General features: G+C 32.2%; 2 protein-coding genes across 2 annotated transcripts; one reads left to right on the top strand and one right to left on the bottom strand.

The window, feature by feature from the left end:
- Nucleotides 1-4,033: 4,033 nt before the first annotated feature.
- Nucleotides 4,034-8,992, bottom strand: LOC120069566 (putative protein phosphatase 2C 80). The gene is made up of 5 exons (XM_039021356.2): nt 8,618-8,992; nt 7,498-8,259; nt 5,925-6,249; nt 5,099-5,248; nt 4,034-4,681 (listed from the first exon to the last, which is right to left on the bottom strand). Exons 2-5 carry the CDS (start codon nt 8,088-8,090, stop codon nt 4,385-4,387), a joined length of 1,365 nt encoding a protein of 454 aa, XP_038877284.1. The 5' UTR covers nt 8,091-8,259; nt 8,618-8,992; the 3' UTR covers nt 4,034-4,384.
- Nucleotides 8,993-10,205: 1,213 nt separating this feature from the next.
- On the top strand, nt 10,206-11,133 carry LOC150038626 (serine/threonine-protein phosphatase 7 long form homolog). Its single transcript, XM_090313889.1, has 3 exons — nt 10,206-10,361; nt 10,506-10,996; nt 11,076-11,133. The coding sequence occupies exons 1-3, from the start codon at nt 10,206-10,208 to the stop codon at nt 11,131-11,133; spliced, it is 705 nt and encodes a 234-aa protein (XP_090170015.1).
- Nucleotides 11,134-18,298: the final 7,165 nt, after the last annotated feature.

Raw genomic sequence — 18,298 nt, 5'->3', positions numbered from 1 at the left:
AACTACTACTTTTAATTTTTAAATTTTAGTTTTGACTTTTTAAAACTTATCTAAAAAGTAGGCAATGAAGTAAGAACACGTAATAGTAAACCTAGTTTTTCAAAAACATAAAATCGAAAACAAAATGATTTATCAAACAAAACAAACCATAATGAAAATAGATTTTGAAAACTCTACAAATACTCTACTTTGAAAGAAGGGGCATTTTTAAATATAAAAAAAAAAAAAAATTAAAAAAATTTACATTTTATAACAAAAATTTTAAAAGTACACTAAAGTCTAAATATTTTTTTAATTTTTCGATTTATAAGAATTTCAATAAAAGAAAGTATTTAAATAGTAGAGTGCACAAAAGTCATCTCAAAGTTTATCAAATGATATCACCCAATGAAATTTTTCTTTACAATTGTTGTTTTTATATTTTTCTTCAAGTAATATGCTCAGTTTTTCTTCTTAAAGAAAAAACTACCAATTTTATTCAAAAAGCCATTTGATTTGTTGTAATATTCTTTCCTATTGCAACTTTTTTTTTTCTGTCTTTTTAAAAATGTGCCACTTCAAATTACCCCTCAAATTAAACCTTTATTTCAATGAGACATGATTGATGGGAAAACCCATAGAGGTAACTTTTGAAATTTAAAATTATTTAAAGCTAAGTTTCAAAAGTATCTATGGATGTGAGAATATATTTTCTTTTACACCGAGTTAAAATACTATTTTGGTGTTTAAATTTTTAATTAATATTTTTAAAAAAAAAAATTATTAAAATATAGAATTGTTTCGAAATTTGTTATTGAAATATGTAGTTTTATTCATCCTCATCTCTTGACTAAAGAAAAGATATATATGATATTTTCAAGAAACATATGAATAAGTTATTATATTTTAAAAATAAGTTTCAAAACAATCACATATTTCTAATAAATGTATTAAAAAAATATTAATAGAAATTCCTACACTTTGATATTGGTTTAATGTTAGTTCATGTATTTTTTTTAAATGTTTAATTTTAGTTTATGAACAACAGAGACTAAAATGAAATAAATAATTAAAAAGACATGATACATATAACATGATGAAAATTATAATTGAGAAACTTTACATGACAAGTGAAGATTTCGAAAATAAAATAGGATAAGTTACTTAAAAAAATATATATATGTTATAATATGTCACGTTATTTTATATATGAAACAAAGTTAAACTAGATTAATATGGAGTGACAAACAAAAATTAAAAGAAAGAAGTAGACAACATAAGTGATATGGGTTATAATTATAAACGTGATTTAATATATTGTCTAAAAAAAAGTATGTTGTACGTGATATTTGGTGTAATCTATTTGGCCCCTTCTATCATCTTTATGTAATATCAAGTTGAACTAGCTAAAATTTGTCAAATAAGTAAGTCACATCATTGTTTAATTAATAATAACTAACGTAATCAAAGTTGTAAAACATAATTTACATTTTTTTTTATTATACTCGAGTATAAGTTTGACATATTTTTTTAGTTTGAACATATCATGATTGAATTAATGCATATATGTGTTTGGTTACGCTCTTAAATAATATATATGATTTTAATACTAAATCTTTTTGTTGGGTTACATTATAAATGATTTGACAACCATCAAATTATCACAAAAAAAAAGTTATTTTAATAGGATTTCCACTCAACTCGTTTTCAGTTTCAATAGCTTCTTAAAAATATTTATATTCTGGTAAATCAAGTTGATTTTCTACATTAAAATTAAGGGTCTGTTTGAAATTACTAAAGAAAAATGTGTTTAACTCTTGTGATAAAAAGAATGGTTTAAAGTATAATGGTTTAACTCTTTTTTTATGGAATACAAAGATAAAAGACCGAACCATAAAAAATAATAGGTGACATATCGATTAAACTATATTTGGATTGGTCTATCGATCCATTTATACTTAGGTTAGGATAACAGTTGTACGTGTGTTAATGATTTATTTTACCTTTTTTTTATTAAATTAAAATTCAAATTATTCCTTCTCCATATCTACATGACTACTTTTTCCTAAATGACAAGTTGAAATCAGATATTGTGGTGTTGAGTGAAGGTATTTTGATTTTTTTATTTTTTTTATTTTTTTTATTTTTATTTTTTTGGGAGTTTTTAATACCCACTTGTATATATAGTTGACAAGCCCAATTGAGAGCCTCAACTTGAGGGAACAATTTCTTTCCATACATAAAATAGACTTGTTTTGTTACTTTTAAATTTATGTTGCTATTCAACTTTTGTTGATCCACCTCTTTCCAGCTATATGTTTTTACCATTCCTACAAGTCGCATAATTCAACCCCATTGCTTTTATACAATAAAATTTACTTTTACTAATTTAAACTCACAATTAACCAATTTGTTGTAGAACTCATTATCTTTTTCAAATTAATCTTTGGACAATACAAATGTATACCCAATTACCACATAAACTTAAAATTACCTACTTAAAACTTATCTTGCAAAAAAAAAAAAAAAAAAAAAAAAAAAAAAAAAAAAAAAAAAAACCAAGAATTATTAGAGTAGACAAAAAAAAAAAACAGCAAAAGAAGAAGTCCACAACTAAGCAAATAGGGATGGAAATGGTTCGGTTCGATTCGGTTTGGTGGTCAAACCGAACCGAACCAATTTATTGGTTCAAACCGAACCGAACCGAACCGATCCACATATATGCAGTTCGGTTCGGTTTCAAATTCGGTTTTGGCATTTTTAAAAAAATCCATGTTATATTCTTTTTTTAATTAAAAACGATTCGGTTCGATTTTAAATTCGGTTTTGTTCTTTAAATTAAAAGCGATTCGGTTTTAATTTCGGTTTTACTCTTTTTTTAAATATATATATATATATATATATATATATATATATATATATATAGTTAAAAACGGTTTGATTTGGTTTCAAATTCAGTTTTCGAAAGTGAAACCGAATCGAACCGAATTTTTCGGTTTCATTGAGTTTTCGGTTCGGTTTTTGCGGTTTGAATGACCACCCCTAAGTGCAAGGAAGTGTTAGCATGAACATAGTTCTACTCGTCGGTAATTGATTTGTGCTCTTTTCCTTAAGGTTGGAGGTTTAAATTTTCATACATCCACATATTTGTTGTACCAAAAAAATATACAAGAAATGACAATGAAAAAGATCGAGTTAATAATTATGAAAGGACTAATCAATATAACCCATAAAGATAGATTAAACCTAACCACCTCGTATTAATATTGAAAAAAAACTTGCAGATCCTCAACCCAAAGTTTGATAGTGTACGCGAAAAGTAGGTGATCAATGCCCTGTCCCGACCTTAAACTCACCTCGAATAAATATTTATGGATTTTTTAAAAAATATACGTATAATATGTATTTTAATTATATATATTAAAATAAGAAAAATTATTTCAAATGGTAAAACTGTTGAAAATATTTATAAGATATAGTAAAATTTTAGAACTATCAATGATAGGCACTATAGACATTGATAGAAATCTATCAGTGTCTATCACCGTCTATCATTGATAGTTTTAAAATTTCGTTATATTTTGTAAATATTTTGTTTTATTGTTATATATTTAAAAATGATCCTTAAAATAATAATATTATTATACTATATTATATTATATTATATTATACAAAAACTGTAATGAGTAGAAAAAAATACAAGGGTATTTGCAAGTCTAATTAATGGTTTTCTAAAATAGCAATTATAGCAAAAAAAAAAAAAAAATAGATTTTTTTTCATTTTTTACTTTTCTAACTTTACCGTGATTTGTATATCAACGTGTATATTTGTTATGCTTTGTATTTAGTATATCAATAGGCTTATATACTTTATATAAAATATATTATTTATGCATTGCCCGAAAGAATTTGTAAGCCTCCAACTCATCAAGGAAACCACATACATTTCACGACCATATTAAAAAATAAAAGAAAGAAACTCCATTGCGCTCAAATACCAAAAAGAACAAAAATATAGTACAGGCAAGTTATTATTTCACAACCACAACAAATATTTATCACTTAATCGAGTATATTCATTCACTGGATGCAAGAACGTGAAGAGATTGTAGCAATCAGTGGGGCGCTGCTGCTGTTTCTTTACTTAAGAATCGAAAGTAACATCTATCATTTGCCTAAAGGCTGTTTCTAAAACAGGAGTACAAAGTGATAGGAGTTTACAGAAACCTCAGGAAGGTTGTGAACGATGATTGATGAAAAAACCATTCTACAGCTTCGTCAACTGCACTCCATGGAAAAACTGGGAACAAAGATTGTCAATCCTCACAATCACCACCATTAAGTTACACTAAAATACACTTCATTCAGGCTCTTCAGATTGCACTTAATTGGAGTGGAGAGAAAATCATGTACTTGTAGAACTTGTTATATACGAGACAACAACGGTGATATCATCCAGCTTACCACCGTAGTAGCGATAACCAGCCTCTTGGGCAGCAGCAGAAAATGGGGTCTGCCGGTTCCGATCCAGTGCTCTTTGGCGTGCTAAAGCAGCTATCTTTTGTGCAGTTACTTCGGGTTCCAACCCAGATCTAACTGCATTAACTACAACAGCTGAAATCTCATTACTGTATAGATTGTCGAATAAGCCATCTGTTCCAGCAACTATGACATCCCCCGGTGCAACAGGTATCATGAAAACCTGCCCAGAAGGATCAAGAAATGATTCTTCAGTGCATTACATAAACAGTGTATACTGTATACTATCATTTAACAAGGGGGAATAGTGGTTCATAAGTACATAATATCACAATCTTAATGAGGACTTCGTGCCATTTTGAGATTGAAATTATAAACATGGTTCAAAATGAGACAAACTGCTGGATCTCTAACGGCCTGTTCACATTCGTAATTAATTTTCATACTTCTGCCCCTCACCCTGGCGACAGGAAGATGAGGATTATTTTAACTTTTCAGAGACCAAGTATATGATAATCTTAGTTAAAATATAAACAGACAAAAGCCTAGAACCTCTATGGCTCTATCCCTCCTACAGATATTGATGTTTTAAGCAAACATAAAAGAGCAAAAGAGAGACATGCAAAAAAGATCAACAGACCTCTCCAGAGCTGGGTAAATCACCACCACTGCCGCTCTCCAACTGATAAGTAAAATTGAAGCCATGTTGCTGAACGGGAGATCTGAAAATAGTGCTTCCATCTCTTATAACTATGAATCCACTATCCCCCAGATTAATAGCATGGAGTCCCTGCAGAGATGTCAAAACAAAAAATTTCGTTAATATAATTTTATTTATAAAGAAAAAAAAACGAAACTATCCCATTCTATTATTTTACATATTTTTAAATTAGAAATTGGTTGTCCAAGTTATACTTCTCCCTTGCAAGTAAAGCACGTATTGGTTGATGTTTCAGGACCATCTGGGATTTAAATTACAACACTAATAAAAAAAAATTTGAAATAGGTTAAAAGTACTTTTGAAACTAAAATTAAGGTGTAAACAAATTTCACTAGAAAAATATTTTCCCATCATGATGTTAATTCCATTGTTGAAGATGGTAAGAAGAGTTAACTTGGCTAATCCTAAACACCAAGGCACAACAAAGTAGTACCTTTAAAGTTGGATGATAGCATACTTTGGGTTGCCAATTTTACACGAATTTGTATTTTAGAAGAAATGGGATAAGCCATGTCATTAACCAACAGAATATATATAACTTCCAAGTGAATGAGGACATACTTTTGGAGTGACATTTATACACGAATTTTCATTTCACAGCATTAACCAATTCACAGGCCAAAAGTAAAGCAAATTAATGTCAAACTAGGTAAGTAATCGTACGATAAACTCCTTGACCATACAATAATAGAGAGGCATTGGATACGGATACCCTGGAAGTTCTCGGACTATCAGTAATGGTTACCTTTTCAGAAAGAGAAATGATGCAGGCTGTTGAAGAACCCTTAGCTGTAGTGCCTGAATGAGCTTTCTCTAACACCTTGGCAGGGTCAACTGAGTCCCCAGGCTGCTCCTGTATGGCATTTATCGAGTTTGACATAAGTTCACGAGCAAACTTCCCAGCATCAATGCCAACATCTGCCCAACCACCTACACCATCCGCAACACCAACTACATGTTCATCCACACAAATAAAATGAGAATCCTCTCCTCCTGTCTCTTCTTTCGCCGGATGGGGAAGATAGCATGATCCTGAATGCAGCTTCAAAGTTCTTTCGTCTAATAAACCTCTAAAGTTCGATACAAATCATGTCAATTAGTTAGTATGGAAGATAAAATCGCTTTATGAGTAAAGGTTACGGGACACAGGAGAAGGTATGATAAAGACTAAGAGGACAACCAAAAGATGAAAACTCAACATCAATATCAATCATAGTCAAGAACAAACAAAAAAAAAAAGCCCATTGGATTGCATAAAGCACTTAATTATAGGCAAAATCCTGATTCACACCTTCAAAAAGATTCATCAATACATCGATATCCAACAATCTTTCTGTAAATCAGAAGGTTCACATCAATATTGATATTAAGAATTAACCGATATCTCCAATATCTTTGACAAATACCCAAAAAATATTAAAATGTCTATGTATATATCATAAATTAATCTCAATATGAAGATAGACACTAATAACAAGATCTATAACTTAATTTGGAAGTAAAAATAACTTATTTAAATAAATAATTTTTATAAATTTTTTATTTATTCTCCGATACCCAGTCACATTAGTATTTGTTTCTTAAAAGATATTCAAAATATTTTTAAAAATGCTAACAATCTTATAATAAATTATAATCGGTCAAGAAACAAGAAAATAAAGTCCAATAGTGACAAATAATGTAAGATAGATACCTCTTTTCATTATATCAATAAAAAGTTTTGTTTCCGTTTCAATATATATATAGGATAGATACCAAGGTTTAAAATGTTGATGTCATCGTAATTATCAAAGTTTCAATTTTACGTTAAATGTTAATAGAAATATCGATAAAATATCGATGTCGGTGAAAATTTCTATAAAAAAAACTTAAAAACAAAAATTCAAAGAAAATTATTTAGATTAATAAATGAATATTCACTTTTTAAACAAGGTAAAATGGATATGTGAAAATGTCGATGGAACTATCGACATATCGACAGAAATTCAATACCATGATAGATACTGACGTAGAACAAAGAACATACATGAGCAAAAGCTCAACAAGCACTCTCAAATAAGCAAAAAAAACATTGGTCATCAGGATTAACGCTCTCCATCATTAGACAGTACTTATCAGGATATAGAACCATGACTAACTAAGTCCAACGATGCATCGAAAAATGATATTACCAAAATTGTCCAAAGGAGTTCAACATTACTCACCAAATAGTCCTACTCAAACTATAACTGCTAGATTGAAAGAAGATATACCAATATACAACTAAAAGCTCTTACAATAAACACTTATCAAACTAAGAGCTAAAATAAAAGACATACTTGCTTGACAAAGTGGTTGAATTTGTGAACTGTTCATCACGAGAGTTGCTGTCAAAAGCTGGAGAATTAGCAGCCCCAGCAGCATAGCATGCATGAGATAAGGCATGAAGATTTGTCAACCCGACTTGCAGAAAGCAGTTTCCCTTAACATGCATTGCATCAATTGAATTGCTCCGAGAGATTAGACAATTATTGGGTGCTTGTTTCCTTCTCAAACTCATTCGAGCTTTCTGGAAATTCTTATAACTTCTATGGTTTAACACTCCCACCACAGGTGTTGCAAGCTCTAAAGCATTTCCACGGTTTGTGACTAAATTTTCAATAAAGCCATCTCCAGAAACAGATTTAGCACTAGAAGCAGCCATAGACTTTCTGTTGGAAGGGAATCTTGGTGAAAAATTCAAAGTATTTGACATTGAAAATGTGGAATATGGCAAGGAATTAGAAAACCGGCAATCCTTCGTCAACAATTCCCCTCGTCCAAGAAAGAAATTGTTTATATAGCGCAGTCCACTTTGATGTCCAGCAGCTATTGCTTTCTGAACACCAGAGTATATAGTAGTATTAAGCCTCAAAACAGATCTTGTTTGCATCTTAGTCCCTTTTAGGAAATGCTTTTGACTCGGAGACTGTCTCAATCAATGTAGAACCTAAAATACCATACAGATTGTAAAGTTTCATCACTCCCAATTCATCTACAACCAACCAAAGTAACAAACTTTCTATCTGAAAAGTCCTCCACAGAACGCAGCTGAAACAACCCTGATATGGAAAATAAAATAAATTAGTTACACCAAAAGCATACCTGCAGCAGATGAGATATGAAGTGAGCTATGCGATATGGTTAAAATCTAAAGCAGTATCAGCATCGCCATCAAAGAAAACGAAGCAATTATCCCTGGTAGTCAAACTCAACGGTATAGCATATATGTTGATATGTAAGGCTTGACGCCATTAATTCTTCAATTCGCTTGAATACTCAAGTTCCGAAACATAAAGTTTATGAGAGTCAACAGAGAAGACAAGAACACATTTCAAGAGTGATTATAACCTGGGTATCCCTCAATCATAGCACACCATTTGAAGAAAGTGCAATACAATAATCGAAAGGAAAAAGTACCGGTATCTCTGTAAACAATGGATGAGAAAGCGAGTTGATGGTTGACGATAATATGAGGAGCGGGGCGAAGTTGGAGGAAACTGCATCTACTGGAGATTAGCAAAAGTAGCGTCTAATAAAGGAAAATCGGTGGCCTGAGAAGGAAAAACTGGAAGTAATTGGAAGAGGATAAACCCTAGGAAGTGAAACGAGCGCCAAAGGAGCTCCGAAATGGATGATGAACGCCAATTCAAAACCTCCTCCAGTTTTCTGTGTAGGGTTCACAAATTTCTCAAAATTAAAATAATTAAATAAATGCAATTGATTATTTCTAGACCAAAACGTGAATATTTCATTTTCCTAATCGTTAATTATTTTTTTGAGGCCAACTTGAGCTATTTTAAAAACTAATAAAAATATTCCTTTATACTCCAAACTGTGAATTTTTTTTAAAAAAATAATAATGTTATTTTAATAATTATAACAAAAACAGGGTTGGGTTCAAAGTATTTGCAAAAAATAAATTTTGAAATCGTGTACTCGGTATATAATTACCCCTTAATTGTGTACCTGGTACACAACTTCATTTAGGGCCCGTGAAATGGTAATGACCTGGTACGCAGACTGTCCATATGGATAGTCCTTGACCACATAATCGTTGACGGGGTCCACGATTACCTAAGTTGTATATCGGGTACACGACTTAATGGTCCCAATAAACCCACGATCCCCCCTCCCCTCTTTCCTCCATCTGAAACTTTTCATCTTCCTTCCTCTCTAATAATCGCACTGTCGCCTCCTCCCCCACCGTCTCTAATCTTCTTGTTGCTACCGTCATCCTACTCCGTCGTCGTGAGCCGATCTATTGCTTGCCTTAGGTAAAAATTTTATTTATTTATTTCCAAAGTTTGTATGTTTAGGCTACCTTCCAATATATGAAATTTCTTTCCTATATCTACTATTTTGTTTTCATTTAGGCTGATTTAAGTGTATGATTCATATTTTATTTGGGCTTATTTAAGTGTATGATTCATAGATTTTTATTTGGGCTGATTCATAGATATATTTTAATTTTATTTGGATTGATTGATAGATCTATTTTTTTTTATTTGGGTCGATTTAAGAAAATATTTAGATTGTTTGAAATATTAATTTATTTAGATTTTCTTAAAAAGAATGAACAAACTTTTTCTTTTTAAGAAGATTTAGAAAAGTTGAGAGACTAAAAGTTGTGACAGAAAGAGGATTTAAAAGTTGTGACAAAAAGAGGATTTAAAAGTTTGGATTATTTATTTATTTTGATTTAAAACTTTTTGTCGTATTAACATATTTTTTGTCAACTATAATGCATCCTGAAGATTTAGTCATTCTTGAACCTGAAAACGATGGAGACAGTGATATTGATGTTCAACTTGATGAATTATTTGGAAACAGTAGAAGTGGGGAACTTAATGGAATTTTTATTTTTTATGTAATGGAATTTTATTTTTATGTAATGTAACTATTATTTTTTCTGGCCATTGATGTGATGGAATTTTATTTTTATGTAATGGAACTTTGTGTAACGAAACGTTATTTGTTATATAATGTAATTTGAACTTCGTAAGTAATGGAGCTCAGTTCTTCTAGTCCTGTGCAACTAGATCAACAAAATATCCATCATTTACAATCGATACGGGATAGTTCTTTACCGTGGTTTTGGTTTGTCGGAGAAGAGGCATCTGCACAACATACTATCCCATTTGGTCCACGGATTATTCCTTATGTTAAATAGGTTAGTTTTCTTAGTGTTGCACAGATTGGATTTATCCAACTTGATTGGTACCTCATTATTGTTTTAGTAGATCATTAGAGACTAGAAACCCACACATTTCACCTGCCTTGTGAGGAGTGTACAATTACGTTGCAGGATGTTGCTATTCAATTTGGGTTACGAGTGGACGGAGAACCTTTGACAGGTTCATTACAATATGATTGGAAAACTATTTGTGACGATCTCTTGGGCGTTCTACCAAATGATTTGAAAGGCTTAAGATTGAGTATCCCGTGGTTAGCATCCCAATTTCCAGAATTGCCTTCCGATGCCAACGACATCAACGTACGTAGGTATGCACGAGCATACATTGTGCAGCTTATTAGAGGATTTTTGTTCGCTGACAAGTCAAACACTTTGGTACATCTTATGTTTCTCCCTCTACTATCTGATTTCGAGCATGTTGGTACGTACTCGTGGGGTGGCATCTGTCTTGCATGGCTTTATAGAGAACTTTGTCGAACTACTAATGCACAAGCGTTGGAAATAATGGGGTCACTGATACAACTACAGGTATGGGCTTATGATAAATTTAAAATTATAGCACCACAAGTCCAGTTACAGGCCCAGGTGCCACTAAGTGCCAGGTATTATTCATTTTATATATTTATTTCATTATTATTTTAAGTAAGAATATAAGTTAATTGTATCTTTTTATAATTTTAGATGGAGTGGTGTATTAGCTGCCTTTGAACTGTCAACAAATATGTTGCTAATATATTGACAGATATTTGATAGACTGATGCACAATCAGGTAACAAATGTATATATCACTAGAAGAATTTCGGGTTTTAATGTTGGTTTTAAACCGACATTAAAGATAGTGTTATTAAAGTCATTTAATGTCGGTTGTCTTTAATGTCAGTTTTAAACCGACATTAAAGGGCTTTAATAACACTGTCTTTCATGTCGGTTGCAATTGACATTAAAGCCCTTTAATGAAATTTGCAACCGACATTAAATCCCTTTAATGTCGGTTGCAGCTGAAGCCCAAGAATCAAATGAAGCCCTTTAAACCGACATTGAAGTCCGGAATCTGTCCGTTTTATCAATTATTGTCCATATTTTTAAATTTCGTTGTCGATTCCATTTTTTCGGTAAAAAAGTATAACATGACATATCATCATTGAACACTGTGGCTATGACATATTATTTATGTATGGATTGCAAATCTATTACATCTAATCTATAAATTCTACTATAAAATTATAATTTAAAAGGCCATACAATAATTCAGCCCTTGAAAACACAAATTACAAGTAATACAAACATTATGAGTTTACTATCCCTTTCCACTTGGTAAGTATGAATCCCTTCATAATTCTTCTTGAACATATCCTCCCCCCTAGCTTCAGCAGTGTCTAGTTATATGCATCTTTGTCTGACCACTGTTGTTCAAATGATCACAAACAAAAAAGGTTTAAGACAAAGGATTGAAAGTGAAAATGTAATCAGAATTCATATTCAACTAACCGTGTTTATTGAAAATGTGTATTTATGGTACATTCAAGGAAAAATTCTTATAGTGAATGTGTTGGATCTAGAGTTCCCCAAGAAAAAGCATAAAGAGGTTGCGATACCAAATCTTTATTTCTTTGTTGCACCTGCAAAACAAGAAAACTCAATAGTTGAATAAATGAGAGAATCTTCTTTTTCAAGATCTTGAAGAAGAGAAGCTTGATTACCTAGATATGAGAAACGAAGATGATGAAAAATTTTCGGCAGCATAACGATGCTACCACAACAAAATCAAAAATTTACCCTAAACCTGTCCAAAGAAACACACTCCTAAAAATATTTGACAACCACTTGTTTTCAACAAAACTATCAGAATTCCCAAAAAATGAATATTCAAGAACACATACATCAATATGCAAATTTAGATCACAATGTACTTCAAATCTCAAAAGTTGTCACAAAAACTACCATAATGCATGAATAACCCACAAACTACCATAGTGCAATCTACAAACTCAAGCACCTTGAATCAAATCTAAACTACAAATAAATAGTACCCATGAGTCATAAACGGGTGTTACATTCTAATCCAATATGTTTACATTCTAATCCAATCTAAACTACAAAGAGGCAATGGCCTTAAGAGAAATAATTCATTGCAATATATTTACTCACCTCTTCATTGCAAGCGTGGCTGTGGCGCTTCGGCGGAGACACAATTGATTCTACAAACAAGTACTATTTTCTCTAGCCAATTACGCTAGTCCAACGCCCTCTAGACCCAACTGATACTACAAACGAGTACTATTTTCCTACAGTAGAATCAACTAACAGGCAAAACATCCAAAAACATGTCATATCACACGCACATACTCTTAATGAAGAGACATTCAAGTAGAAAAGCAAATGGTCCTATCAACACTAAATATCCAATAGAATGAATATAAACTATTGTGCTGACAGCATAATGGATAACCAAATTACCTTCTTTTGAAATCAATAGATTATGGAGGTGAGTGAGATGATATAATGGATAACCAAACTACCTTCTTTTGAATTCCAAGACCAACCTACAAGGAGAGTTTCAATATACATCATGTTATGGTAGAGGAAGAGATTAAGAGAACACAAATGTGAAGCAACTTCAATCAATATGAACTAAACCTAAACTTGTAGGAGTATAACTAAGGAAGCAGGAGTTTTCTTGAAATAGGCACAATTCTCTTAAATTCTTATAATGCCAAAGCATTCTCCCTCTCAACGAACAAACAAACAAAATAAGGGCTTACAATGTCAAGCATTTTGATTATTCTCATTCCCCTATAAAACTCTTCCAGTACATATATTCAAGAACCTATAAGAACAATAGATGAAATATGGAGTGCTTTCTTAGACATGAAGGAAAAATATATAGAAAAACTATTATTATAGAAAGGTTTGGAAAATAATATTTACATCCTAAACTTTTTTACCCTCAACAACATGGTAGAATCCTTAAAGTTGTTTTTAACCAATTATACATATTCTATAAACAAAAGATCATAAAAGTGTCACAAAGTTGAAATTTTACTTTTCATTCTCTCAGTACTCAAACAAGCTAAAAAGATAAACATGGAGACTCGGAAACAAAGTTAAAATATAAATAACATTAATACGTTTACTCATTACGTACCCAAAATTCTTTAGATATAGAAATGACCATCTCCATTAGCAGAAGCTTGAAGTCCAAAACTCGAAATGAAGAGAAAAACTATACCAGAAGCTGAAAAACGAAGACGTCACTAATAGAAGAAATCACTGGAAAAAAAAAAAAAAGAAAGGCAGAAAAACGAATAAATGGTAAATTAACATGGTCCTGACATTAGTAGAAACCAAAACTCGATCCAATTGAAAAGTGAGGACAAATTTAAATGAGCATCTGTACCAATTTCCTAAAAAAGTTGTCAAAGCCACCAAAAAGTGGATAAAGGAAATTCCCTTTTCACTGGTGCTTTCCCTCGCGTTTTCTATTGAAGACCGTAGAAATGGCCCACCACGATGTTGACCCTGACCTTGTTCAACGTCTAAGCTTCCGATGTCCTTTCCCACTATGGACTTTCACCTAACCTACTCCCCATCCCTAATCCCTTTGATTTGTTCACAATTTGACTTCGACAACTTCAAAGATGGAGATTGCATCATAGTAACAAGCAGTTTGCTCTCTCATCTTGAACTTCTGTAGCTCCTTGGTTCTTCAAGAATATGGACTCCGATAAGATTAACGAGGTTGTCGTAATCACTCTTCCGTCGCTGAACAATCCGTCGTTGGGTAAATCCATCACTACTTTCACACTTACCGATGACTTCTCGAAACCTTCTCGCGAATCCGTTACCGAGGATCACCCTACATCCTTAGGTGCTACCAGTGATTCCTCAAAAGATATAGAAATGACCATATCCACATCGACGATGGAACGATGACAGCAGTAGAACGACGACAGAACGAACGACGAACGACAACGACGGTGGATCTGGAGACACGCGAACGGCGACGAAGCGAACAGTGGATCCGGCAGAGACATGCGAACGACGATGAAATGAGCAGCAGATCCGACGGAACGACCAACAAATCCACTTTGGAAAAGAGAAGTTTGGAAGTGAGGAGTGAAAAACGAAATGAGCAGCAGACACGGGTTTGGAAGAGAAGAGTAAGAAAGAATAGGGTCTGAAGAGGGAAGTGTGCGAATGAGAGGAAAAAGAAAATAGAGGGCGAGTGAAGAGGAAAATGAAAAAAATGGGAGGGAAAATAGAAGGTTAGAGGAAAAAGTGAAGCGGGTCTTAAATGTCGGTCGACATTAAAGGTACCCCTACAATGTCGGTTTTAAACCGACATTAAAGATCTGCTTTTTAAAAAAAACAAAACCGACATTATACATCTGATTTCACTTTTTCCAACCGACATTAAAGCCCAAATTTCTTATAGTATATAAATGAATATTTAAAACTTTTTGGGTGTATAATTATCCTTTTTTTTTGTTAGATTAATTAGATGTTATACACGCAAGATATTTGGTCGTCACTACCTGATTACTATCATGATGGTCAAGACATCTGGTTGACCGTTAGCCCCCTCTTATATGCTTCCATAAAGTAAAGTGGCATCATCCAGATCGTGTGTTAAAACAGTTCAGTCTGCGACAAACGGTACTTTCGTTGTGCTAAACACTCCCGACACTACACCAGATTGATTTGAAAGGTAAGTACGATCAAGACTGGCATCGAATTCACGCATAATATATATCCTATTGGCATGCATGTCATAATCGTTGTGCACATAGAGAATTAACAAATGGACCAACTGTGCCAGATAACTATTTTCCCTAGTACGATTCAATCACGAGGGGATTTATCGCACCTGACGACGCTTACTATTACTACATGGTAAGAGATTTATAATCTATTTCCCAAATATATGATATGAATATTATTTAATATTAATTTTTTTCATTGTACAAACTAATTTTATTTAAGATGTACAACAATATTCAGTACAGCACAACTTACCAGAGTTGGGTTCAATGTATGACCAAACATTAGTTAATGTAGAAAGTATTATTCAACAAACAAGACGACTCAATGTTGCTGACACAGATCGAAGATGTGTTCGTTGTGGACGACAATGGCAGTAAGACAAAGCTAATTTAGAGCCACACGAGGACAACCCCCTTGTGGGGTAAACGCCAGGAGTTGTCTTTAAACTTCATGTAAACTTCTATTTTGAAATTAAATAACTCATTTCTCTTTTATCTATTTTTTTATTTGTAGAGAGATATACAACTTAGTTAAGTCAAAATTTTATTTTCAGTATGGGTGTCGACTAATTAAGTTTTCATTGCATATTAAATATATAACTAAGTTTAGTAATGAAGATATTTGTTAGTTAAAAATTAAAAAACAGTCACAATCGAAAAAAAAAAACACACACACACACACCAAGGGTCCACGAGTTTATCGTTAACCAGTCCTCCGATGCTGACATGGCATTGATTTAGTGCTGACTAGATTAAGAGATAATTGTGTACCAGGTATACGATTATCATCCCAACTATATTTTTGTCAACACTTTCCATTCCCACCTATTTCTGAAAAAAATTTCCTATCTATCCCATTTTTTGTCATTAGTTTGAAAAACCACTATATTCTTGGACTTATCCCCCCAACTGTTATATCAATTAAAATTATTAACTAATAAATATATCAAATTTAAACCGAAAGTTTATTCAACCAATGAGCTTATAATTTTTATTGATTAAACTAATTTATATTATGGTAATTTTCTAAAATTATACCTACATTAATTCTCACATGTGATGTAAACTATGTATTATGGAGGGTGTAAATTGAACGTAGAAATTTGAATCATACTCTTTTTTTTTTCTTAACAATTGAAGGGTGAGGGGATCAAATCTTTCACTCCAAAATTGATAATACATATTTGATGTTAATTGAACTATGCTCATTATTTAGAAAAACATGTCTTTTTTTAGTAATTACAATATAATATATTTACAAAATATTAATTGTAGTTATAGGTATAGAGGAAATTTTCGGTTAAAATCTCAAATTTTCAATAAAGTGGGATTTTCAAATTTTCCTCAATTTTTCGAAATTTTGATTTTTTTAGAAATTAGTTATGCTAGCTCAATGAAAGTTTTTTTCTCTTTTACCATAAAATTTTTTATTTTCAAGAAACCACATATTTATTTTACCTTCATTCAATCCCTTTGTTCATTGAATTTTTATATTATTTCACCTCAAAATTGAATTGATGTGAGTTTTTATTTATTATTTTTTTTTTTTACCATCAAAGCCATATTTTTAAGAAATCAAAATTTATAAAAACAACATATATTTATTTTTAACTTCATTCAAATCTTTTCCATTGAATTTTCACATCGTTTCACTTCAAACTTTTTTTAACGTAAAAACATAAGAGGAAACAAACACATCAACCCCTTCAAGAATAAGGGGAATAACAAACTCTCGAAAGACATCTTTCGACCCAAGAAGACCTAGAAGTGGAAGCCAAAGAAGCTAAGTTATGGTCTGCTTTGTTCTGTTTCACTTCAAACCTGAAATTATGACTTTTGTTTTTTTTATCATCCAAAGTTTTCATGTCCAAGAAAAAAGACTTTAAAAAAATAAAATATAAATCCACAATTTATTCTATAAATACCTTCACCAAATCACTTCATCCACACTGCCACTCTCAAATCTCAAATTCTCTATTATTCTTCTCATTCTTCTCAAGCTCTACCTACTTGTAGAGTTTTCTTTTTATTCTTTCTTTTCCATTATATTAGAAGTGGGAAAGACAAAAACTAAATAAAGTCTTTCTCTATTATTTTTCCCAATGGCTAGAAAATACATTATATATATACATTCAATGAGAAAGAAGAAAGCAACAAACAACAAAAAATATTAACAGAAATAACAAAGTCTGTTACAACTAATATCCCCCCTCAAGTTGGACTGAAAATGTTAGACAAACCCAACTTGGATCTTATAGCAAAAAACAGTGGAAAAGGAAGAGCTTTAGTGAAGCTACCAGCAAGTTGATGCATAGATCGAATGGGCAGCAACTTAACAGAACCATCAGCAACTTTATCTCGAATAAAATGACAGTCAAGCTCGATATGTTTAGTCCTCTCATGAAAAATAAGGTTGTTGGCAAGATGAATAGCAACTTGATTATCACAATAGAGCAAAGAAGGTTGATGAATATGAATGAGGAAATTATGAAGAAGAGATTGGAGCCAAACAAGTTCACATGTTGTGGAAGCAAGAGCTCGATATTCAGCCTCTGCAGAAAATCTTGAAACCACATTTTGCTTTTTAGACTTCCAGGAAACAAGAGAACTGCCCAAAAAAATGCAATAACCTGTTGTAGACTTTTATGTATCAGGGCAAGATGCCCAATCGGAATCAGCAAAGGCATGTAGCTGAAATGAATCAACAGGGGAGATCAAAACACCTTGGCCAGAAGCTGACTTCAAATAGCGCAAGAGATGATATGCTGCAAATAAATGAGCTTTGCACGGTTTGGTCACAAATTGACTAAGTTTATTAATGGCAAACACAATGTCTGGCCGTGAAATAGTCAAGTAGAGAAGTCAACCAACCAGTCTTCTATAAGGAAAAGGATCATCAAGGACTTCTTGGTCAGAATGTCGAAGCTTAACAGTCGGATCCATGGGGAGATTGACCGCTTAGCACCAAGAAGACCAGCATCCTCTAGGATTTGGAGTGTATAATGCCGTTGTGAAATAGAAATACCTGAGATGAACGAGCAAGCTCAAGGCCCAGAAAATACTTCAACGACCCAAAGTCTTTGAGCTTAAAAGCAACATGTAAAACCTGTTTAAGTTCATCAATAAGCTTGACATCTGCAC

The sequence above is a fragment of the Benincasa hispida genome, chromosome 1 (genome assembly GCF_027475165.1).
Source record: "Benincasa hispida cultivar pf3 chromosome 1, pf3_genome.v1.1, whole genome shotgun sequence".
Taxonomy (NCBI): Eukaryota; Viridiplantae; Streptophyta; class Magnoliopsida; order Cucurbitales; family Cucurbitaceae; genus Benincasa; species Benincasa hispida.
Note: the sequence above shows the minus strand (reverse complement) of the source record. Positions and strands in the feature narration are given on the sequence as shown.